General features: G+C 45.7%; 1 protein-coding gene across 1 annotated transcript in view; it reads left to right on the top strand.

The window, feature by feature from the left end:
* The window catches only part of MYLK (myosin light chain kinase), a 268,738-nt gene extending 246,175 nt beyond the window's left edge, over positions 1-22,563 (top strand). Inside the window, exons 28-32 of the mRNA XM_058555934.1 lie at positions 7,772-7,924; positions 10,488-10,611; positions 16,335-16,464; positions 17,888-18,019; positions 20,496-22,563. Coding sequence (XP_058411917.1) covers positions 7,772-7,924; positions 10,488-10,611; positions 16,335-16,464; positions 17,888-18,019; positions 20,496-20,746 — 790 coding nt within the window. The 3' untranslated portion in view covers positions 20,747-22,563. The remainder of the gene's footprint in view (positions 1-7,771; positions 7,925-10,487; positions 10,612-16,334; positions 16,465-17,887; positions 18,020-20,495) is intronic.
* The last annotated feature ends 3,253 nt before the right edge of the window (positions 22,564-25,816 follow it).

Raw genomic sequence — 25,816 nt, 5'->3', positions numbered from 1 at the left:
TGCTGGAGAAAACAAGTCATGTAGACTAGTGCTTCGCAAACTTGAATATGCATGAATCCCCTAGGGCTCGCCTTAAATTGCAGGTTCTGATTCAGAAGGTCTGCGGGACCTGAGATTCCACATTTGTAAGAGGTTCCAGGTTGCCAATGGTGCTGATCGAAGGATGGTACCAGGCTCTAGAACGCACCCTGTTGGTGGATCTCACGGATTGAGTCTCTGAGCCTGGGCTGCAGACAGTCATCAGCCTCAGAGGCAGCCCCTAAACTTGTATGGCAACACACAGTTGTGGGATGGTCTCCCAGAAGGTACAGATAGGCATGCTTTCATTTTGAAAAAATATTTTTTGTTGTGAATACAACAGGAGAAATTAGGGGCCGGCCCCATGGCTTAGCGGTTAAGTGCAAGCGCTCCGCTACTGGCGGCCCGGATTCGGATCCTGGGTGCGCACCGACGGACTGCTTGTCCGGCCATGCTGAGGCGGTTCGCACATACAGCAACTAGAAGGATGTGCAACTATGACATACAACTATCTACTGGGGCCTTGGGGAGAAAAAGGGAAAAAAAAAAAAAGGAGGAGGATTGGCAATAGATGTTAGCTCAGGGCCGGTCTTCCTCAGCAAAAAAAAAAGGAGGATTGGCATGGATGTTAGCTCAGGGCTGATCTTCCTCACAAAAAAAAAAAAAAAACCAGGAAAAATGAAACATTTCGTAGAAAACTTGAGGAGAATCTCTAAGAATACTTTTTCAGACCCCAGTGTGAGAAACGGCTCCAGGTGAGTCTGCTGCTCAGCCAGGTGTAGGAACCACTGTTACAAAAGCGTTACAGAAGTGGAGCGTGCAATGTGGCTTTGTTTGTGCAGTGTGGCTTTTTCACATGCTCGGGAGTTCTCCTCTCACTGTGGCCTGTTAGAACTGCCTCCCTCAGTTGAACATGTGTCACGGGTTCTGTACCCTAGAGAGTCATCTTCTTCTCTGCCCGGGATCACCCCCACCACCACAGCCTCCCCCAGAGCAGCAGAGAAGAAACACCCTGGCCAGGAGTATGTTTCCCTGCCTCTCCCTACCCAGCCCCCTCCTCCTACCCTGACCACACGCTCCCTACCCCAGCCCCACCTCCCGACCCGGCCCCCCTCCCCCTCCCCTGGGCCCCCTCTCTATACCCCTGCACCCCCTCTCTATACCCCAGCCACCCCTCTCCCTACCCCGTCCCCCTCTTCTACCCTGGCCACACTCTCCCTACCCCAGCCCTACTCCAGCAGACAGGGAGCTGATGTGTAAAGAAAATGGCACCTGATTCTGTGCTCCTGGCTCCCTTGGTGAAAAGTGAGGAAGCGTGGGCCCTGCCTGTCCCTTCTGGGGCTATGCCAGGCTAGATGGTGCTCACACTGGACCCCTGGCCGCTGGGCAGACACCTGACCCTTGAGAAACAGTCTTTGGTCTGCTCGTCTGTTCAGACCCAGCTGTCCTGTGTCCTGGCCTGGTTCCTGGGTCCCTCTGCAGCTGTCATGGAGGCTCGCATCACTGGCTCCAGTTGATTTTCCCACTGCTGTGGGATCGGGGTCGTCTGCAGCCACGGATTTCCCCCTGGGCTCTTGTTTAATTGTCAGAACAAACCTGGGAGTGGCTTGTGGCAGGGAATCGATCTTCATTTGACATTGAGGTGACCCTGGCCAAGGAAGCCATGGCCATCTACTTCCCACAGTCCTAGAGGGTGACCCCTGTCCCAGTTCTCCCAGGACTTATGGGTTTCCCAGGACACAGGACTTTCAGTGCTAAGGCAAGGACAGTCTCAGGCAAACTAGGGCATTAGTCACTCTACTGGTCAGGAGCAGGGCGGTGACTAGGGTGCTCAGTAGATTTTCACAGTGAACCACCCATGTAACCTACACCAGATCAAGAAACTGAACATCACCAGGGCCCCTGCAGCCCTGCTGGTGCCCATCCCGATTCCCAGCCCCCAGAGGTAACCATCATCCTCACGTCTAACATCATGCCTTAGTTCTGCCTGATCTTGTACTTTATGTAAACAAAGGAGTGATGCAGAAAGAAGTGTCTGGCTTCTTTTGCTCAACATTGTTTGTGAGATTCATTCAGATTATTGTGTGTAGTTGTAGATTGTCATTCTCAGTGCTGCGTAGTATTCCACTGTGTGACCGTCATCCAATTTATTCATCTGTTTTACGTGGATGGGCTTTTCAGTAGATTCCAGTTTGGGGTATTACAAGTATTCTGGTGCATGTCTTTTAGTGAATATATTTATGCATTTCTGTTGGATATATAATCTAAAACTAGAATTACTGGGTCATAAGAGTACTTTATTTTAAAATGAAAATTCTTTTAGGTGGAGGAACATAATAATTTGGATAATATGTTATACTGTTCACTAGATTACTTTTAAAGCTAAGACTAAGAAATAGGGAGGACATCTCTGAAATAGGAAGACAATAATTGTGATGAATGGGGCCCCAGCCTAAAAGTCTTTGGGCAGGCAATGCCAGGAAGGGGGGAGACATGTGTCTGCCTCAGGGAGGCAGGTGAGGAGCAGGCACAGGTCAGCCCTGCACAGTGTCCTGCGGCCTCACCAGCGTCCTCCATCCTGCACCCACCACTGTGGGCTGCTCTGCCTGCTGGGACTTTTCCAGGCTGGCTCTCACAGCAGGGGCTGAGGTCTAGGAGTTCCACTCCTGAGCTGGGGCTCTCAGCAGAGCCTGTGGTGCTAAATACAAAAGTTGCAGCCAACTGGACTGCTTCCTTTCAGTTCCTGCTATGCAAAATTCTGGAGCTGCTGCTGGAAGCCCCCAGAAGAGGTGCTCTGGCGGCCCCCATACACCTTCTGTCCTTTGGAGCTTGGTCGTCTGTCTAATGGTCCCTGTTCGGGCCGCTGTCCACATTTGTAACATGTAACCTCCCATGGATCTCCTTTCTGAGGCCAGTGAGAGAGGGGGAGGCCAGGGAGTTGGAGGGCGATGGGTGATAACTCGTTTATTATTCAACACGTGTTTGGTGCATGCCTCCCAAGTGACCAGCTCTGTCCCCGTAGTTGCTCTGACTCTGTTGAAGGAAATCTTTCTCAAACCCCTCAGAGAGGGGTAGTTCCCGCCCCAGCACTGGAGACACTGGCCCACTGCCTGCCCGGCTCTTCCAGACAGGGTAGAGATGCAGCAGGGGGGGTTGTGGGCCCCAGCCTCTCACCCCTGATTCTGAAGGGAGGTAGGAGGTCTTGTGAATCTCCCGGAGACTCTTCTGGTGTTAGCAATACCCGTTTGGTTTCTGGCAGGAGAGAAGCCAGGGGCGCTCCCGCCTCACTTCACTGCGGAGGACGTTCTAAGCCTTCTCTTCTAAGACCTCCTTCCCTCTCCTGCCACCCTCTCCCCTCTTTCCTGAGGACTTGGTGTTCCCTCACTGCCTGTGGGGACACCCAACCCTGCTCTGTGCCCTGCCCTCGTCCCTACTCCAGAATTCCTTCCCCCCACCCCCAAACCAAAGTGAAGAGCCATTACTGCTCTGCTTTGTCCTCCCGACCGTCTTCCTCCTGGCTCAGTGACAGACTGCCCATTTCAGCTCATTTGCTGAGCACCCACCGTGGTCCAGAGAGCCAGAGCCATCCCCAGCTCAAGTCTAACTTCTGGAGACAGCAGTGCGGTGAGCTGGGGAGAAGTCCCAGTGCCCAAGCATTGGGTACCTACTCAGTCAGACTTGGGTTTGGGTGCAGGGCCCTTCAGAGGGATCCAGTAGCTCCGCCCAGGGCTGCCTCTGCCCTCCCCTCACTGAACCCGGACATGCTTTCTGATTGCAGCTCCTGCCACCTCCAGGTGCCCTGCGTCCCTGCCAGGCATGGCCACCACCTGCAGGTTTTGCTTTCCAGGGACTTGGGCTGTGGTTAGTGTGACTAAACCCCGGTCTCTGCTTCCCACGCCCCTGCACAACACAATGCTCAGGCCTTCCTGTGGGACCTGCCCACCCTCTCAGATCTCCCCGCCACACCAGGGAATGAATACTTGAAGGCTAAAATGAGATGCAAGACTAACCCCTTTCTAGGCACTCAGTAGTTCTGCTGGCAAATGTGTGGTCCACTCGGCTGGCCATTCATGCAGCAGGGTCGTCTGCTGCTTGAGAAACACCACGGACAAAGTGTAGTTTGAGAGGCATTTCTGCACCCTTCTCTCTCCTGACGTTCTACCCTACAAGCAGAACAGGCCTCCACATCAGATTCCCTGGGCGAAGTTTTGCTACAGTTAGAAATTAAGAATTAAGAAATTAAAACACCCTGCAGCCATGACCTTTGTGATTCGTCAACACAGAGACCAATATTAAGCCATTAAAAATGAGCATGAAGACTCTGTAATACACTTGTGAAAGACAATGTCGGTGAAGAAACAGTAGAGCATCCAAGAAGTTGCCCACACTGGTTTTGTGAAAACCAGATAAATCCATTGGTTATGCTGGGGAGGAAAAAACTTTCCTCTATGCTCTTAGGTTCTGTTCTTGGGGGACTGCAAATCAAACTGACAAAAGACAGATTAACAAGAAAAAAACCCAGATTTAATTATGTACATATGCACCGGTGTTCACAAAGATGTGTGACTCAAGGAGGCATTTAGAATTTGGGGCTTATATACTACTTTAACAAAGAACAATAAATTGTAAAGGAATAACTAGACAAAGGAAAAGAGGTTTTGGGCTTCTGGAGGGGGTACATTGTGAGAAAGTGACTAGGAAATGTATGATAAATAAGTGTTGTTTAGCAAGGTTTGTTACGCAGATAAGAGTCTTTCTCCTCTTCCTGGTATGGTGGAGGGGACCACCTTTACAAATGGAAATTTGTGTCACGTTAACAAAGAGACATTTATATCCTGCTTTTAGACAGAAAGAGGGAGGGCAGAGAGCTAATTGCCTTCAACTCAAAATAATCCTAATGGCAAAGTGGCATATTTTGGAGTGGCATACTCTGATTCCCTTCAGTTCAAAACTAGGTAAGACTAGGGAGAGAGGTGAGTAGTTGTGTTGTTAATGCTAAGGTTATTGTATTTGTCGATTGGGTTGATTTTTTTTTTGTAAAAAGACACATGATCCTTATGCAAATTACAGCAAGAAAGAAAAAGTCCAAAAAAGAAAGTTTAAAAAAAATCCTGCAAAATCCTACCACGTAGAAACAGCATTACTAAAATTGAAACACTCTTTGTCATCATGCTCTGCATATATTCCAAGTTTTATTTTAGAGTTGTCCTTTTTAATAGGGGAAGGCTGGGGGAGCTCGGGCAGGCAAGGAGCCAGCCGAGGCTTAGGGGGTGTTTCAGATGGATGGGCTGCCAGGAAGGAAGAGCGCCCGAGGCAAGGAGACTCCCCGCCCCCAATGTGAACATTACAGAGATTAAGCCCTATCTTTGCAGGATTACAGCTCCTAATTAGGAAAGGACGTTTACAGAAGGGGACCTTCCACATTCCACAGCGGGGCTGTGTGCTTTTCCTGCAGTCTTTTGGAGTGCTGCCGGACTTCCCCACTTCTCTGTTCCAAATGGAAAACGTGAAGATAGAAGTAGGCAGGTAGCGACAAACAAGAGTCAGGCTGCTTCTTGATGGGGCTGGCTTAGGTCTCACAGGATGGCAGAGACAGGAAAAGCTGGGAGCCCCTAGGAATTCTAGCCTACCCTTGGTGTATAAAAGGGGAGACTGAGGCCCAGAGAGGGGAAAGGAGTCACATATGACAATGCCGACTTAGGGACTGATAAGCTCCCACCCTTCCCTCATTGTGAAGTGACCGAGAATGATTCTCTCCGTGCCTCCTTAAAACATGTCAGTGTCTTCCTTTAAGACACTTTAATGCCATCTACCAAAAGCCCTTACTCAAAAACACAAATATATTAGTTAGGGTGATATAATTCGCGTTGCAAAAGCTTCCTTCCTTTTACAAAAGGTTTCCTCAGAGGGTTCCTCCTAATAGCAAGCTTCCCTCACAGTATTTCAATGGGTTTTGTTTTATAAAACTTAGTTTTCAGGTACAGGTATATTTTATAAACTGAGGCCTCTGGATGCCAAAACAGCTCCAAAAGGGCTTGTGTTATTGTTTATGGTGATCGATTCATAAGGATTGGGGGACGGGACGTTAGTGAAGCCTTAACTTGGGAGGTCGATGGCATGAAGTCCCCAGATCCATCTTACAGGGCTCAGAGGGGTCAGGTCAGGACCAGCTACATAATTTGTGGGGCCCAGTGCAAAATAAAAAGGTGGGGTGACTCGTTCAAACATTATTAAGAATTTCAAGGTGACAGCAGCAGAGCATTAAACCAGGAGTGGGGCCTTCTAGGGGTGGGGCTCTGTGCAGCTGTACCAGCCTCACACCCACAAGCCGGCTCTAGGTCAGAGTGAATGGTGGGATGGATGGTCCGTGTGAAGATGAGGTGCACAAAGGTGAGAGGGGAGGCCAGTTAGCCATAGATCTGTTCTATTCGGATTTGAGATACTTTGCCTTCCGAATTTTATTTGGCTTACGCTATTGGTGAATGAGTATACCTGGGATCGCAGGTTGGTGAGCAGTGGGGGTGAGCTGTGTAATATCTGTGGTCACGCACCAAGCTCCTTACTGTGGACCAGGCCTCATGCCCGTGCTCTGCACTGCAATTTGCTTCATCTTCATAGAAATATTCGTATAAAGTAGCAAGTGAGATACAGGCTCTAGAGAGAGATGCCGGGGTTTAAATCTCACTGACCGTGACTCCTTGGACAAGTTACTTAACCCCACTCTGTACCTCAGTTTCCTCTTCTGTTAACAAAGTAATGAGTTACCTGCATTATAGGGTGGTGTTAAGATTGAGTGAGTTCATCTATCTTCAGCTGTTTGCCCAGGGCCTGGCACATAGCAAATGTCTGATAAATGTCTGCTGCCCTGATGACGATGATGGAGGAGAGGGAGGAGGAGGAAGAGAAGTAGAATAAGTAGAAACAGAAGAAGTAGTGACCTTGCTATAGTTAAGTAGTAGGTTCTCCATTTTACGGAGGAGGAAGCTGGGACACAGAGAGAACAGGGAAATGGTCCAAGGGCATCCAGCGAATGAACAGGCTGTGCTCTTTCCTCCGCCATGGCACCTCTTAGGGACGCTTTCTGGTTTGGCCTGAAATGCCTCAGGTGCACTGAACTCAAGTGTCGATGGATCACCCATCCCGCGTTGCTGGTTCAAAGTCCGCTGTGCATCCACACACCTTTGCTAAGCGTCCCAAGTGTGCTGGGCCCTCTTGTGGGTGCTGGAGGGTATGAAGATGAGAGGTGGAAGGGAGCAGGGACAGATGGGGGACAGATAAACAGTGATGAGGGCTGTACCACATGGCCAGTCCATGGTGAGGGGGGCAGGAGCGCTGGGAGGCAGGAAGGGGCTCCTCTGCACGGGGACTTTGGAGAAAGTTCTGTGGGGCGAAGTTCTAGCCTGGGCTGTGGGGAAGAATAGAAGACCGGGGAAGGGGGTGGGACCTGCTGGGTACCATGTGAAAGTCATAAACTGAAGTAAATTCCTCGCCTCAGCCTCACAGGTAGGTGGCGTCGGGAGGCAGGTGACACCCTAAGACTACAGTGAGCACTAAGAGATCGGGCCACAAAAGCCTGGGGAGCCACACCCTCTCTTCTTTCCTTGGTGGGAGGAGAAGCAGGCGTGAGGGCGTTTGGGGGTGCGGAGCTTTGTCAGCCTTCACCTTTGACCTCAGCACTCACTCGGGGGGACCGTCCCACCCTGGGCTCCATACAACCGCCCCATTCACCTGCTCTCCTGCTCTTATCTCCCAGGGTCAGTGGACTTTCCCCCTTCATGGGTGACAACGATAACGAAACCTTAGCCAACGTCACCTCAGCCACCTGGGACTTTGACGACGAGGCGTTCGATGAGATCTCCGATGATGCCAAGGATTTTATCAGCAATTTGCTGAAGAAAGATATGAAGTAATGAGCTGAGATTTCAGTCTTTTCAGCTCCCCCCACTCTCTGGACTGGCGTCCGGAAGCAGGGATTTCCTTTGCCTGTCGTGGGTCCCTCCTCACCTGATTGGGGAGGGTGGGCATTAGGAATGGGGTGGGGAGGGGTCTTCCTGTGCCCCGGCTCCCTGGTGTCAGACACTCTCCTCGTCTTTAGAAGCACAGAAACCTCACTTGAAGAGCAACGCTTGACAGAGTGTTACAGGGCGAGGGGCAGCTTGTTGTGTATGAATAATGACGGCCCCTTTTATTTTCCATGTCCAGCTGTGGCCCGTAGAAGCCCTGCTGAAACCTCAGCCCCTCTTCAGGGGTTGCACAGGAAGTATCCTATTTGTGTGTCCTGATCATGTCCCCAGACTATTCTGGCTTGGTGTTTTTTTCGTATCTAAGTTATTTAAGAACTACCTGCCTGAATATGGCCAGGTAGCCTCTACCGCTGGCCAGAGTTAGGCTGTGATCCCAGAGCACTGGGCTCAGCCCTCTCCCAGCTCCATCTCTGTCCCCTCATGGCAGTGCAGACTGTGAGGTTCCCCACCTCTGCCTTCTTCGGTTGCCTGGTCAGTGGATGAATATATAAAACAGTCACGGACAGTGGGAGGCCGATGTGTTCAGGCATGTAGATGGCCTAAGGCTGTGAGGAAAGGTCAGACTCACAAGGCACTCAGTAAGTATGTCAGTGAGAGAAGAATGGAGGTTGGAGTTGTAGAGGAGACTGAGCAGAGGAGGTGAGGTTGGAGGGGGTCTTGGTTGTGGCTTGGCAGAATTCACTGGTGAGGACTCTCTTGGTGAGGGGGACCAGCTAAATTAAAGCAGGTGAGGTGCTGTGCGTGTGTAGGGAGAGCTGGCCTGCCCCAGGGGAAGGGAATAATGGGATAAGAGCAGGTAAGAGCAGCTGGCCTGTTGGGCTCCTCACCCGCTCTGTAAACAGGTGGCCAGGTGAGGCAGGGCCTGGCTCCAAGGGCCCCACAGAGTCGTATTTGGCAATAGGGAGCAGTTATGAGCTTTGCTCTGGAAAGGTGATGTTGAAATAGGTGGCATGCCAGACTCCATGGGCAGGCAGGAGGCTCTGCATTCGCCAGGTGACTTTGTGGCCTAGATTCTGCCCTGTCTGCCTGGCCCCCAGAAACCCCGAGGCTGCCGGTCATCTTGCTCACCTCTGGGAGAAATCCTGTTTGGGACAGAAGAGCACGGTTGCTAAAGGAGCAATGCTGGAGGGTCTCTTAGAATGGTTCTGTCTGATTTTCTGATTACGTACCCTCCTTTCAGTCCTTTTTAGCCGTCTCAGGGCCAAACTCCTCCAGAGGCTACATTCTACACTCCTTGACAGGGAGGTCTTTTTCACATTTTGCTGTCACAGTCTTTGTATCCAAAGGAGGTATGACCTAAGGAAAATCTGGATGTTGTGGGGGGTCTAGATTCCCTTCGGGTGTGAGGGATCCACACTCCAAAGGTGCCTCAGGGAGATGCAGACCTCCTTCCTAATAACTCTGGTCCAAAGATTGCTTTTGTTAACCAAGCTTCATTCACCGAAGACTTGGTAAATGAGGTATTGTGTATATACCCTATTTTGACCTTGAATTAATTCAGTAATGAGCTGTGTTGACCCCTCTATGCTCGTAAAATGGACTCGACAAAGAACTAATTTCAAATAGGTCAAGACACTAGATGTTCATAAACTCTTAAACTCAGCATCTCTTCAGCCAGAAATGTCCATCTATCAGCAGTTTTTAAAATGTTTTTCTATTATGTAATTAATACATGTAAATTGTAGAAAATTTGAATAGAAGAAAATTTAAATAATCCATAATCCCTTATCTAAAGATCACTACATTTTGCTATACTTAGCAAATTTTCCTATACTCAGTTTTCTACATATGTTCGCTTATGGTTCTTTGGGCTTTCTTAGTCCTATTACAATTAAGGTGATGGCCCTGAAGTATTTCTAGATTCCCAGAGCTTTCAGAAAGATTAAATGAGTCTCAGTGCAGTTCTAAGGTTGTCATAATTCATAGGTTGTATGTAGGACATACCTCTGAGTTCTAACAGGAGAAACCTGATACTCAACCACACCGTAAGACATGAGAGTTCAGTGGTCCTTGGAGACTTGGGCCTAATATTTCATTATCCAGGGAGGCAGAAGGATTAGGCCTCTACAGCCCCAAACCCAAACCCCATGTGACCAGCAGAATGACCCCACCCTGGAATATGGTGCCAGCCATTCCCAGACTTGTCTGTCCTCCAGCACTTACCCTTCCTAGACCCCAGGGGCAGGTCATGAGACTCCAGTTGTCTACTTGGTGGTTAGGTCTTCTTAACACCAACCTGTTCTGGGTCTAATCAGAGTAACCCAGACCAAGAGAGGGAAAAGGCCAGGGACACAGTGACCCTGATCTCGGTGGATGGACTGGGAGCAGAGAGCCCTGGAGTCTGCCCTGTGTGACGGGGGACAGGTGACCTCCCATTTCTGATCTGACCACCAGTCTCTGAGGTCCCCTCCTGCTCAGAAATCCTCTGATCTTTGCCTCCATCAGAAACCGCCTGGACTGCACCCAGTGCCTTCAGCATCCATGGCTAACGAAAGACACCAAGAACATGGAGGCCAAGAAGCTCTCCAAGGACCGGATGAAGAAGTACATGGCAAGAAGGAAATGGCAGGTAATGAGGTGGTCCCTTTGGACTGGGATGTTGGCCCTCATATTTGCTTTGTTCAAGCCACCCTCATTCCAAGCTTGCTCTGGCCTCACTCCAAAAATGTTTAAATTTGTTTCTGAAATAGTCTGGGGCGGAGCCTGACATTTCATTTCCTAGTGGCTAGGGAACAATGTTACCTTTAGGACTATTTGGCAACCCTGGAGAACGCAATCTCCTTAAAGGTGGTGTGATGGTCTTACATTTCTTTACGATGAAGGAGGAGGGCACATGATGTACAAAGAGAAACACAGTCCCCACCCTCTAGGGAGATTGTATGTTACTAGCCACATGCCCTTGGGCAAGTGACTTAACCTTGCCGTGCCTTCATTTTCTCATCTCTATGGTGGGGATAATCATGGTACCACCATCACAGCAGTGTTATGAGAATTATACAAGATAATCTTCATCTGGCCTTTAGCACATTGCCTGGTACATAGTAAATGTGAAAAAAATGACACCAGTAGCTAACGTGTGGAGGGCTGGCCATGTGTCAGGGAACATTCAACGTACTTTGTATGCATTAAATCTTTTACTCCTAGGAGGCAGGTACTATTATTATCCCCGCTTTTCAGACAAACTGAGGCAGAAAAAGGTTAGGAAAGTCACCCAGGGTCACGTACCAAATAAGTGGGAAAGCCAGGATTCAAACCCAGAGCCTGGTTCCAGAGCACACAGTCTTAACAAATCTTAACAAGGACACAGAATTACGTCCGACTATTAGCAGATGGATAAAATGATCACCCCAAACCATAGAGAACTTATCATCATCTATTTTATTACTTTTACTATCACTATTGGTATATAAAATTCCTGGGCCACTAGAGGGTCCATGTTTTCTATACTCAAGAATGTATAGTGTGATGGGGAACTGAAGCCAATAGACATAAAAGGACATAACGCACACCAAGAATGATAAACTATCAGTATAGCTCTCATACCCATATATGTGAGTGTGGACAGGAGAATGGAGCCAGGCACACCAGAGTGGGATGTGGATGTGAGGAAATGCTGCCAGGGCTGGAGTTTGAAATTGGTCATAAAAATGGGCTGGAACACCGAGAAGAGGGGATAACAGCACAGATGGAGGAAAAGGCACAGAGGTGGGGACCACACCTTACCCTGGTTTTGCCGGCCTGGCAGGAGCAGAATCTTTTAGCTAGGCAGTCAGGGGTCCTGGGGCATTTAGACCTTGCCTACGTGGCAGAGAAGAAGGAAATCACTGTTATAGGGGTAAGTGGGACACTGGTAATTTGCCACACAGGATGGCTACGCCACAGTTCCCTTGAAAAGTACAACTTCACACAAAGGTGAAGAGACGGAGCAGAGGTGAACAAGGGGCTTTGGATGTTTGGGTGTAAGGGACCACCATCCCCTGCACATCTTAGCCAGAACCCCCCACAGCAGGAGTCAGTTCTTGGTTAGCTCCCTGTGTGGTGGAGGTTAGGTGGATTGGTGAGGTGGAACACCTGTGCTGTTTACCTCACCCTCTGGTGCCATTAGGATCCAATGAAATCAGAGTTACAAATTCTTAAAAAAAGGGGGGGGGGGCCCATAAAATCAAAGGTTGGCTTTATTAATGATCTTATGGCCAGTAGATCTCAAAGAAATAGCGGGATTTCTGGAGAAATAGCTGGTATGTGGGGTGGGGTGGTCCTCAGAGCGGCGAGTCTCACTGGGTTTTGCTTGGACGGGGCTGTGGGTTAAGGGGCAGCCTTATCACTTCAGGCTTTCCGGGAGCAACGGCACATCTGCTGGTGAACCAAAGCCAGGAAGAGCCTTAACCCAGGGGACAGGCACAGAGGAGAGATAAGGACATGAGAGAGGAAATAAATGGAATTTTTTAGTCAGATGGGTCAGGGAACCATAATTTGTGCTGATATTTTAATCACTTAAATTTTTTTCTGGTTGCTTACAGTGTTATTAGCCATAAGGTTTTCTGGAAGTGAGAGGGGAAAGAAAAGGGTAGAATTCAGAGAGGAAACCTTAATTTCATATTTTAATATAAGTAGCAGCATTTGGAAATGGTTTTGCCACAAAAACAGTGGTTAGGTTTCACAAAATTACACATAAAAGTTGTCTACAAAATCCCATTTGAGACATAATGTCCCTGAAGCATCATTTCCCTGGTAATAGCCCAGCTGCATCTGATCATCTTGTGTTACATTTCTTCCTTAGGAAAATGTTTTCCACATTTTTAACTCCAGATACCAGGACCTTAGCCCTGCTGGAGTAGGGGGTTCCCTCTCAGAGCAGCCGAGGTTCTGTGTGGTGGGGCGTGGCCGGGGGGTGGAGTGGAATAGAATGGGGTGGACAGTGGTGGACAAAGGGCCAGGGCAGGCACAGGTGGCCCAGAACTCTCCACAGCTGCACAAGAGATGGTTCCTTATTATCGTTCTGGTGTGGTTTTCATAAGAGGCCCAGGAGGAAGGAAGTAACATGAGAACAAATCCCTACATTGCAAGGCAATATATCGATGACTAATCACATTACTGATCTTATAGTTATTCTGAAAGAAGGTAGGTCTTTTTATTTATGTAAAAGAATTCTAAAAAGATATGGTGGTGAGTAGTAGCATTGAGGGTGGGTTAGTTGAGCAGAATAATGGGACTTTTGCCTGCAAAACTGGAAGCAAAGGTCTAGGAATTGGAGGCCCATGGCAGCTGTCTTTATTTCCCGGGAACCACGAAGACCCCAGCAGTATGGACAAAGGGCCATAGGGAAGAAAGCTTTCGACTCGATATAGCACAGAGTATTCTTGGCCATCCCATTTGGATATGCATTTCTCAAGGGAAATTGTGGTCTTGGGGCTGTTGGTATATACATAGTGTCTAAGACGGCTGGCTGGCTCCAGGGTGACCAGCCTGCCCTGGTTTACCAGAGACTGTCTCCATTTTAGCACTGAAAAACCCTCAGTCCTGGGCAAACTGGGCTGGTTAGTCATCCTCGCTGGCTCTCCCGGGAGGGGAGTCTATGCTGCATTAAGGAGGCCAGTACGGACACTGCCCACCTGGAACACAGGAGCCCAGCCTTGGCAATTGCCCTCAAACAAGAAAAAGGCTTCCCGAAAACAAGGGTGGGAAATAGAGAATTGAAACTGTCTTTCTTGATGTTCCAAAAATTTCCAGAAGTCTTGGTCAGTAAAGCAGCAATCAACTTTCAGCTCAAAGGCGTGAACCTGGAACACTAGAGCATATGGATAGATTTCTTTTCGGTTCTGACAAATAACTTTTCTACCAATTTTTTTTCATAAATCAGTTTCCAAAGGTTGAATTCTGATGTAGATTATTTGTAAGATTTTCCTTACTAAGCACTTCTTATGTTTCCTCCTGTTTTAGAGATTGTATGCGGTATCACTCCATCTGATGGAAAATTTGCCCCTCTGTGTGGTCTATTTGTTTGTTAATGTGTATTTGCTGCCTCCTCTGAAATATTGTAACTTTTTTATTTGCCGTGTTCTGATAACTTCATATTTGTCATTTTGTTAATAGAAGAGGAAAGACTTCATCATTCCACACCAAACAAGTGAAGATAATCTTGGTCAGTCACAATCCAGGTGTTTGGAATTAGGGGCCCATGGGATCAAGGGAGTGTTCCCTGGTACACATTTGCGTGTATGAATCATAGTCTTTCTGTAGAAGACTAGAGCTGCAGGTAGCTTCAAATCTTCTGGTCCAAGGACATGAGGCCCAGAGAGGGGAACTGACTTGCACAAGGTCACACAGTAATCAGGTTAGAGAACTAACCTGTCAGTTGTTGGTAATGAACCCTCTGAGTTTAGAGACTCCTGGCCCAGGGCAAACCAATCTGTATTGGATAAAGGGAATCAAGAGCTGAGAAGGGCTGAGTGTGAGAGTTTGGCTGATTGGGACATAGTCTGGTCTGACGTCAACTCCGTAGGGAGGGCTGCTGGGGCTAGCACCACCTCTTACCCCTTCCTGAGGTCAGGGTAAGCTCCCACGGGAAAGGCTGGATGGCTCCACACTCTAGCTAGCACAACAAACAGATCATTGATGTCACCAGTAACAGCCTCTCCCAGAAGAGCATGCAAGATTTCCCCGTGGTCCCAGTCTGCAGCGGTGTTCTCTGCAGGGCCACGGTCCCTCTGCACACAGTTAAGTTGGTCAATTGTCATCTCTTGTCTTCCTACCCCCCAACCACCTCCATCTGCGGCTTCCTGGGTTCTGCTCAGAGTGACCCAGCTTCACCATGGTGACAGAGGGCCAGAAGCATAACCACACCAAACAGTATATATGCAAGAGGGCGGATGGCCAGAGGACAGAGCAAGAGGGAATGTCTGTCCAAGGTGCTTGAAAATAGTCTGCAACCAGGATGGCATGTGACATGTCAGAAAAGTGATTATGGTCACAGCAGTAAGTCTCTGCTTAAACCACACACACACGCACACACTTTTTTGTGTGATTCCTTAATGCCCTGAAATTCTTTACTTTCAAAAAAATCTTTTTACTGAAGCATCCTGGCTTTCCAGATAGTCCAAAATGGTGAGGCTTTACTGAAATGCTTGAGCGTATGAAGTTAATTGAGGAGGAAATTGGCTTAGCTAGCACAGTTTGAGGTCCAATGGGTAAGTGCTAGCCACTTGCCTATGTACAGGCTCTTCCCTCCTCTCTCAGCAGCCAGGCTGTGGTGACAACATCTGCTCTCTAGATACACAGCATCTGGATGCCTGAAAAGATGCCCTGGGTGCAGGGGCGGAAAGAGTTGGTTATGCCTCAGTTTCTTACCTTAGTCATGCCATTGACCTTAGAAAAGGGGTGAGAAACTTTACTTAAAGGTGAGAGACATAGTCACACGTGTATGTTATTGAGGATTTCTTGACCTAAATCCTATGCTTGGTAGAATTTTTACAATGCCAAGAAAATGTTCATCTTGAGTTCTGGCATCCTTTTCAGCAGAAGTTCTGTCCTCTCCCGGGGTGCCTCGTCTCAGAAAAGCGAAGAGTCATTGCTTTTCATTTCTTCGGGTGCTTCTTTTTGGTGCCTGAGTGTCCATCAGGGAAGAACACCCCTCCAGAACTTCTCTGTGCATTCACAGAGTCGTGCTGGGGCCAGCCAGAGTGTTTCCCAAAATCTCTTAAGTATCTGAATCATAAACAGAACTAAATGAGACCTTGGACATCATCTTGTCCACCCCCCTCCTTATACAGAAAAGGAAACTGAAGCCCAGAGAGGTTAATCGACTTGCCCAAGGTCAATAGAATGCACATTTTTTTTTTTTGCATCAGGACCTGTGGGATCTGTAGTAACTATCCTCTTGACCAATTAAAATCCTATCGCTAGCATTGTTTTACGAGAAACAGCCCCACTGGGCCCCGTCAGCAATAAGTCTTTGGAGCTGTCTCAGCCTGCAGTTGCTTTATATAAACTATCCCTTTTATGGGAGTTGAAGCACAGTATGAAAAGGGTTTTTGTCTCATGTTGACCTTGTTTAGTCACATTAACGCACACATTGGTTCCAGGCCCCATTCCATTCTCCGAACATCTTCTGACACGCTGATAGTGCTGAGCAGAGCAAGGTTGGGCTCACTCCTCTGGCAGAACCTCAGCGCTCGGGAGGCCCTTGTGTCAGGGACAGCTGCTTCTCCTGGGCTGGGCTTTTCTCCTCAAGCCCCGCTGCCCAACTGGATCCAGGGACGCCGCCTGAGTCCAACTCCAGTGTCTCTTTTCCAGAAAACGGGCAATGCTGTGAGAGCCATTGGAAGACTGTCCTCTATGGCAATGATCTCAGGGCTCAGTGGCAGGAAATCCTCATCAGGGTCACCAACCAGCCCGCTCAACGCAGAAAAACTAGAATCCGAAGGTAAGGAGCTCCAGGAAGACTTTCTCCAACCAGTTGGTGAAAAGGGAAGGGTTGGGGGATGGAAGGGCATTTTGAGGTGTTGGGGAGGATTTTTCTTTTTTGGTTTTTTATAATACAACCTAAAGAATAAAATTCAGAACTACTTCTAGGTTGCCCTGACAACAGTTACAAAGTCTAGTAATTACTCTTTAATTGTTTAACCTTGGGTTTAACTATATTCAGAGGGAAAGTTAATATTTGTCTAATAGAGCTAGATGATCTCTGCTATTCTGTTCCCTATATTTTACATAAGATTTAGCAAAGGCTTCGTTAAAAGCTTCCTTTCTTCTCATTACAAAAGTGATACTTGTATGTTGATAGGCAAACAAAATAAAAATCACCTATATAGTCGTGTACTTTTAAAAAATACTCTTCCATTTTTTTACTGTGTTTTAAACAAAAATTAACTCATACGGTCCGCATTCGTTTGGTGTTTTTTGTGACGCTAAAACATGCCATTTGAACTGGGTGGACTCTGACTGGCGGGGCCCCAGCTGGAGACCACCAGTAGGGTTAGTTACTTGCCCACTGTCCTTGAGAGGCCACCCCATCCGTCCACTTCCTCAGTGAAGGCCTTGGCTTCTTCCTGCTTCAGATGCAGGCAGGGTCTGGCCCTTATCTTCTTGAGATGCCTCATTTGGCCAGAGACACCCCTCTACCTCCCTCTGCCCGGGGCTTTTGGTATCCAAAGGTGAGAAGCTGAGTCTAGATCCCTTTTGTTCACAAAGGCAGGGTAATTGGTGAGGCCGCTTGCTGGGCTGCTCTGATACAGCCAGGGACAGGGTCTGTAGCACATGGGCCTGATCCCTCTGATCCATTCCTGCCACTCCCCAGATGACCCAGAATAGCCTGAAGGGGCGGGAGAAGATACAGGAGCCCCTCCAAGTTATGGCTTTTCCCTGGACCAATCCCAAACCCTGGTCCACAGTCATACAAAGGGAAGGAGTATAAAAGTGTGGACGATAGGACTGCTGGCCAGTCGAAGATGCCTCTAGGACCTGGCTCCTACTGAGGAGGGCAAAGGGGCTACAGAGACCAGGAAGGCTGTGTGGTTCTGAGATGCCCTCAACTGAATCCTGAAACAGCATGAAATGCAGCCAAAAATCCTTTTTAAAGATTATTTCCTTTTTCAATGTGTCAGCATAAGGGAAGGGGGAAGTCCAAACATTTCCCCAGTTTGGTCACAGTTCTCTCTTCTGCCAAAACAATTTGGCAGCAGGCCAGCCTGTCCCCGAGAGAGGTGTGCTTATGATTCAGTCCTCTAAAGTGCGTTATTTGCTAAATGATAGCAACTTAAAAAAAAAAAAAGTCAGCTTTTTTAAACTAGCGAAGAGGAGAGAACCAGGAATGAAGAAATAACCACATCCTCTTCCCTGTCTTCTAGAAGATGTCTCCCAAGCTTTCCTTGAGGCTGTTGCTGAGGAAAAGCCCCATGTAAAGCCCTATTTCTCTAAGACCATTCGTGATTTAGAAGTTGTGGAGGGGAGCGCTGCTAGATTTGACTGCAAGATTGAAGGTAAGTCATGGCTGTTCTTCCCTTTACTACAAAAGGGGTATGGCTGCCTGTGCCCCTACTCTGTGCCCTGGGCAAGATGTCGGTTCTGGGCAGCCCGAGAGCAATTAGGAACAGCCAGGCTGTGAGGGAAACTGGGTCAGGAGGAGTTGGCCCCCTGCCCCCACTCCCACCCACTGGAGGTTAGTGCCTTTGAGGGACTTACCTAGGGCACATTTGATATCTCACCTACTTACATCAGCCACTAGATCCCAGTTAAAAGTGGTTTATCATGGACCTGTTTGGCTATGGAACATGTTTAGTGAAATGAGCTTCTGGGAAGCCTATGAACTGGCCACAAGAAGCCCTCAAAGGAAGGTTGGCACGAAGGGCATAGGATGTGGAGTCAGTGGCTCTGCTGCGCATCAGCGGGCTGTGTGTCCTTCGGCGGTGATGTGACTCTTCTGAGCCTCAGGCCCTCAGCTGTCATATGATGTCTGATGCCCTGAGTGGCTCTGGGGGTTCTGTGAGACAACATATGTGAAAAGGGGGAAACCTTGAAAGTCTTTTAAAGATGTCATGGAGTCAAGGAGAAAGTAGTGGGATTGGTGAGTGCAGAGAAAGAGCCTGCTATGTAACTTCACACAGGGAAGTTGGGAGCCAGGCATCTGGGCAAACCACTCAGTTTGGGCATCCTCCCCACACTTCTCCTCTGCTGCCAGGAATAATATGGCTATAGAATCCTGAGTTGTTAGAGCTCAAGGGACGTTTTGAGATCTTAACCCAGGCCTCTTCAAGTCTGTGACTGTCATGTGCCAACCAGATGGAGGGTTATCTCCCATTTCAATCTGACCGAATAAAGCACAGAAGTTCATGAAGCAACTTTCCCCAGGCTGCCTAGCATGGGACACAGTCAGAACAAATTGTGCCTCCCACTCTGGAAGATTCTCCAGCAATATGACCAGATAATGCCTTTTGGGTAAAGTAACCCAAAGTTAGGAATGAAAAAACAATTTTTCTCCTGCGTCATTATATTACCAAGATGGCTTGTAAATGCCTACCATAATCCTTCTCTTTTTCATTCAATTAAAAAAAAGTGTGGATGCGCTACCTTGGCTGGTGTGGAAGTGCCCAGCTTAGGGGTTCTGCTGAAGGCTCTGGGGCCGCTGCTTGTACCTCTCTCCATCAACACTGTCTTTGGGTCTTCTGAGGTTCTTTCCTTTTTCCTTTTTTTATTTTTTAAAAATTATTATAACAGGGCCGGCTCCGTGGCTTAGCGGTTAGGTGAGCGCGCTCTGATGCTGGCGGCCCGGGTTCGGATCCCGGGCACGCCCCAAGGCACCACTTCTCCGTCCAACCCGAGGCCGAGTCCCACGTACAGCAACTAGAAGGATGTGAACCTATGACATACAACTATCTACTGGGGCTTTGGGGGGAAAAAATGAATAAATAAAATCTTTAAAAAAAAAAAATTATTATAACATAGTGATTATCATCTTTGTGCTTGCTTTTCTCTTGGGGATTATTTTCTTTGTATTTGCATAACGTCAACTGGAGTGCTGAGGAGAAATTAAAGTATATGGATGCTGTTTCGATAAAGACAAAATTCTACTTAAAAAGAATTAGGATGCTTAATTCTTTTTTGTAAATTTTTATTCTGGTTGGGGCTACAATTTTTTTGCTGTAAAAATACTTCTCCAAAAGTTAAGAACAAGTCAATTGTAATTATTATATATTTTTAAAGGTATATTTCGTATATATTTTTAATGCTGAATTTTGCAGAAACGTGACTAATGCATAAAATGGGCCTAATTGACGTGATGAATTTCCAGTTATTACAGGCAGATTATCTGTCTTTGGATCAGACTAAGACAAATATTGCTTTTTTTCTTAGCAATATTATCAGTTCCTCTAACTTATGTTTTATAGAGCTATCAATTTTATTGTTATAATTTATATGCCATAAAAATACACACCTATTTTAAATGTACAACTCAATTATTTTTAATAAATTTATAGAGTTGTGCGACTGTTACTGCAATTCAAGTTTAGAACATTTCCATCACCCCCAAAAGATCCCTTGTGCCCAGTTATTCTGACTCTTATTTTTTATTTAAATTTATTTAAGTCCAACTTTTATACAAGATAAAAAATCTTCTTTTCATCCAAGAAGATATTTAGCCCTAGGTGTGTAGTTGGAGTTGGGGTGGTGTTCCAGGTAGTAGTCTTTGTCTGTATGAAGGTGGGAGGTGGTGCAAGCCCCACGTGAATGAGAAATGGGATGACTGTAGAATACCTTATTTGGGGATTTCATATATTTGTATTTATAATATATGCCCATATTCAGATGTAAATATCAAAGCAGATGCTAAAAGCTAACACCATAATTTTTTTTCTTTACCCCCTTAATCAATAGAGGTAGTATAGGGTTGCTTGCATGAATTGATAAGAAATTTTGAATAAGAGATTCTGCAACTTGTGTTCTCTCCCTGCGATGCAGGATACCCAGACCCTGAGGTCGTCTGGTTCAAAGATGACCAGTCAATCAGGGAGTCCCGCCACTTCCAGATAGACTACGATGAGGATGGGAACTGCTCTTTAATCATTAGCGATGTTTGCGGGGATGACGACGCCAAGTATACCTGCAAGGCTGTCAACAGTCTTGGAGAAGCCACCTGCACAGCGGAGCTCATTGTGGAAACCATGGAGGAAGGAGAAGGAGAAGGGGAAGAGGAAGAAGAGGAAGAGTGAAACAAAGCCAGAGAGACGCAGTTTCTAAGTCTTGTTACAAAGACTATTTCTCTAAAGCTCAAAAAATCCAAGATAGTAAAAGCACCTAGTGTGATAGATTATCTAGTTAGGCCATCTGGGGGTTGATTCTTCAGCAACAGCAGTTGATACCTGGCAGCGTTATTGATGGGCATTAATTTGAATTAGCTAGAACCTTAAGATATCAGTGCAGCTGGATTTATTTCACGAAAGAACCAGTAACTTGCGTGACCAGTTTCATTTAGAGAGCAAGTAACCAAAAGAAGTAGTTAACTGGGCAAAGTCATACATTCCCCAACTGAAAGCACTCGTGAAAAATAAGGCCACAACAGGGCTCTGGGCCCTGCAGCCACAGCTCAGCCCAGAGGGTCCCTGGAGATGGAGGCTCTCTCTCCCAGCTCCTGACTCCAGAGCACCAGGTCCTCTCCAGTCCTGCAGCACTTCATTCTGAAGGCAGTTGAGCCATTTTAACTTACGAGGCACATTTTATTCCAAAGTATACTGTAGACATTCAAACTTTTCATTTCCCTCCCCCACTCTACCTGCCAGCTTTTCTGGATCTGAACTTGCCATGAGTTTAAGCACTAAGGACATTACGCTTCTTAGATTCTGAAGACAGGTCCCCTGCTCATGGATGACTCGGGCTTCCTTAGGAAAATAGAACCTCCTTTCTTCCAAAATCAGTAGGAAATCTAAACTTATCCCCTCTTTGCAGATGTCTAGCAGCTTCAGACATTTTTTTATAAGAACCGTGAAAAAAAAAATCCTTGCTAATGTGCTTTTCTTCTTAAACCAGGATTCATATTTGTGCTGTTATAGAATATCAGCTCTGCATGTGTGGTAAAGATTTTTGTGTTTGAATGTATGAAAAACCAGTTTGCTGAAAGTTAGTCTTAATTATTTATTGGCCACTATGAAACAGATTTCAACTGATGAAGAGCTATAGAACTCCACGTACTTTGGAATCTCCTTCAAGATAGTCTGAGTTTAATACACCTTCATTCTAAACACTCTCCAGAGAACTCTACCTACCTTCTGGGTTCCACGATGTTTTTCTTCTCGAATGTGCATCAGTCAGGACTTGCCCCAACCGTGAAATATATTCTTAGACCTGATAAATGCACTCAGATTTGCATCTTAAAGAATTTTTAACTTTCTTTCACTACATTGGCACTTAAATTTTTCTTTATAAAACTTTTTGAAGGTCATGAACAGAGACCATAACTCATATGCCTAATACAGTTCCTCTGCGTGTGTGTGTAACATTCCAAATACTTTTTTTCTTTTCCACTGTTTGTAAAGTACAGCAATTTAATATTTCAAGGGACTTCTTAGTAGTTCCTTGGGAACCAATTTGAAATTACTTCAGTGCAATCCTACACAGTATCAACATTAGAATTTTGATATAACTTAGTCTTATGTTATCTTCCATTCTATTTTTATCTGCTTTTTGCTGCTACTTTCAAATTGCCAGTATTTTTCCTTTTTGCTTTTTAAACAGTTACAATATTTTTCATAATAGCCACAGTATTGCCACAGTTTATTATAATAAAGGGTTTTTAATTTGATTTAGAGCATTCAAAGCTTTTCTTCATCACTTTTGTGTTAGACTATAATCTTTATGTGTGTGTGTGTCGCGTGTGCGTGCGCATGTGTGGTGTGTATGTTTGTTTACAGGTTTTTAATGCCTTCTTGAAATTGTGTTAATGTTCTCTCAGTTTATTATGCCATCAGAATGGTAAATGAGAACACTACAACTGTAGTTAGCTCACAATTTTTAAATAAAGGATACCACAGTGCATGCTGTTTGTTCAATCTTTGCAGCCTTCTCTTTCTTTCCATGCCACCAGTTGTAGATTACCCAGATAGACCTTGGAAATTAAAAACAAACACTGTGCTGCATAAATGGCTTCTATGGTTGTGTTTTAGTAAGGAACAGAATGACTTAGGTAGTCCTTGTTTATAGTAAGTAGCCTAATTTACACATTTAGTTCAAAATTTTTCTTGAGCATCAGTTTGGTTCAGTTACATTCTGGAAGGATATCCATAGTAACCTCATAATGCTAAAATCTATATGACGTTTTTAGCATGTGACAAAATCGTCATCATCATTAATATTATTTACCAGGCCTTGGTTTGCATTTGTAACTTTGGTGCAATTTGTTATTGGCAGCCAAGTGCTATCTTTCCATGTCTTAATATTGAAGCATATGTCATCAGGAAACCATCACTCCTGCTTTATAGGAAGTCTGTTAACAGATATCAGATGCTGAGTTCCCCATGTTTTGAGATGTTCAAACAATATTGTAGATATTCTAGAAAGAATTCAAGACGTGCTGTTAAATGTTGGACTAGATGATTCTGATTCCACAGTGTAGTCTGGAAAGAAACAACTGTCCAGTTAATAAATATTTAATATTTTTCATTTTTTTAAGGCAACCATAATCCACAAATGTTTCTAGTGAGAAATGTATTATTTTTAAAGAAAAGGAATTTTTATTCCTTGCTAGTGAAAAATGTATCGAGTATATTCTGCATTGAGGAAAAAAATACATTTTCTTCCATTCCATTTCATCCCAAACATTTAAAAAACAATCCATTGATTGTTTCTTACATTGCAGATCTTCATATTAAACTTTATTTGTATGTATAACTAAAAAGACATGCTGACATTTGTCAGCCCTAACTTCATTTATATAAAGAAAGACTTTTTCTTATCAAAATGTTTGTTTTACTCTTTGCTTCACCTCTCACCTGCTTTTAAAAATCTGTTCTAATGAGTATCAAGGAGATAATGGATAACTGAATTCTAAAGATACTCAATTCTCCACTTTTCAAGAAAACACAATACTACTTTCTTTACCCCTTGGGAACTCCTTCTGTATATTTTGGAAGGGAGGTTAATGTCTGAGGCTCTGTGTCCCCCTGGAACATGGTTAGGGACTGCGTTCCTGGCTCCCTGGTTAGGTGGGGCCTTGTGACTAGCCCTGGTCAGTGAGCTGTGACCAGAAGTGATGTGTGTCCCTGCTGCACCAGAGCATTTAAGTGCTAGTGCAAGACTCTCCATAATGACTGGCAACATGTGAGATAGTGGCTGCTCTATCCACCTGGGTCCCCACCCCAACCCAATGGGTATATAACACAAGCAGGAAATAAACCTTTGTTCTTATAAGTCACCAAGATTTTAGGGTTCTTTGTGACTGCAACATAACCTAGACTATCCTGTTATAAGGTCATCACCATATTCTACATCTGTTCTGACCAATATGGTAGCCACTGGTCATAAGTGGCTATTTAAATTAATTAAAATAAATAAAATTAAAAATTAGGTTCCTCAGTTGAACTTGCCACATTTCAAGTGCTCAGTAGTCACATGACATATACCTTATCGGATAGCACAGATTAGAACTTTTTGTAAAGTACTATCAGCACAGTTCTAGAAGGACTAGGTAGATGGACTAGGAGGAAGAGAGACTCCAAATTTTACCTGAAGTGGGCACATCACTTTTCAAGTTATTGTGAAATTAAAACTTAAAAGTTTGTGTGAAATCAGTCTGGAGAGTATGGTCTACAGTTTCATCAATTGTATTGGATAATATATACTCAATACTTAGGTTATTTTTCTTGATTCATTTATTTATATATTTTTCACTTTTCAAGACATTTTAAAAGTACCAGTTCTGTGCTTCTCACCACAAAATTTAAATAGACCTGCAATTCACAAGCTGGTTGTGATATGAAACAACCATCTAGGCTTAAAATTTCCAGGGATTTTGGAACTTGGAGCTACTTGTGACAGGGGAACACCCAGGGGGACATATGAGATGATGCAGAGAAGGAGGGAGACAGGGTCACCAGGGCAGAATTGCCTTGACAGTGAACCAAAAGGAAGGCAAGGGGCCAGCCTGACGCTGCAGTCATTTACCTCCAGTGGCTGATCATAACTCCATTTCCAGTGGAATTGGAAACACCAGGAGAGCTATAGCACTTAGAGATATTAAATTTATAGCTGCTGGATGTTTGCAATTTCAGCCCAGAGGCCTTGCCCATGTCCCAAATGCTCACGCATTGCAGGGAGGGCTTCATGTCAGAGACTATAGCCACATGGAAGTGTACAATAAATCTTCACAAGACATTATTTGACTCTCTGGAACTAGATTTCTTCCAGTTGGAGAGAACTAAGGAAGAAAGAGGTTACAAATTAACATAAGTCAATTTAGTCATTCACATTTATTAGCTTCTCTTGGGCAGACATCAGTAGCCTCCGATAGCTAAGAGATAAGTTGAGCTATAGGGTTTCTCCACGACTTTGCTCCAGAAGGTCTGTTACAGTGAAAGATAGCCTCAGGCCAAATGCATTTATTAGCAAGCAATCATGCAACCTATTCTGTAAGCTCCATGAAGTCCCAGATGTGTCTCTCCAGAGAGCACCTTACCTGTTCATTGACGGCAGATGCTGCAGGATACTAGGGTAGGATCTAGCTAACCTGGTTAATCAGCCAAGTGGAGTCAGTTCCGACTCTACCTCTTACTAGAGCTGTGTAGCTTGTGCCTCAGTTTCCTCGCCTATAAAATTAGGGTAACAATTCCTCCCTCACAGGTTGTTATAAAAATTCGATGAGCTCATGCACAGTACCTGACCCCTACCGTAAGCCCCTATGCTCTGGCACTCAGAGATGCTAGGATGTGTCAGAAACATACTCCACCCTCAAGGAACTGATTATACTTCCACAGAAACAAGCCAAATATGTGAAAAAGTTGTATACTAATAATAGATGGAAAGAATTATTTAAATTCCACCCACCTCCCAAAAAAGGATTTTGAAACAAAGTGCCTATGTACTTGTATAAAAAATAATTGTTGACCGTTTAGGAAATGCTACAACTGCCCTCTTGTTCTAAGGGAAAGTTTTAACTCCCAGTCTCTAAATATTCTCCTTCATACTCAAAGGACAAAAGCTCATCTGACTTTATGAGTCTTATTTTCCAATCAAGAGGAAATTTCTCAGAGTTAGCTTGACTTTAAACTAATCATACTTAACCTTTATCCCCA

This window comes from Diceros bicornis, chromosome 15 (genome assembly GCF_020826845.1).
Source record: "Diceros bicornis minor isolate mBicDic1 chromosome 15, mDicBic1.mat.cur, whole genome shotgun sequence".
In the NCBI taxonomy this organism is placed as follows: Eukaryota; Metazoa; Chordata; class Mammalia; order Perissodactyla; family Rhinocerotidae; genus Diceros; species Diceros bicornis.
This window is presented reverse-complemented; position numbering and strand designations above follow the sequence as displayed.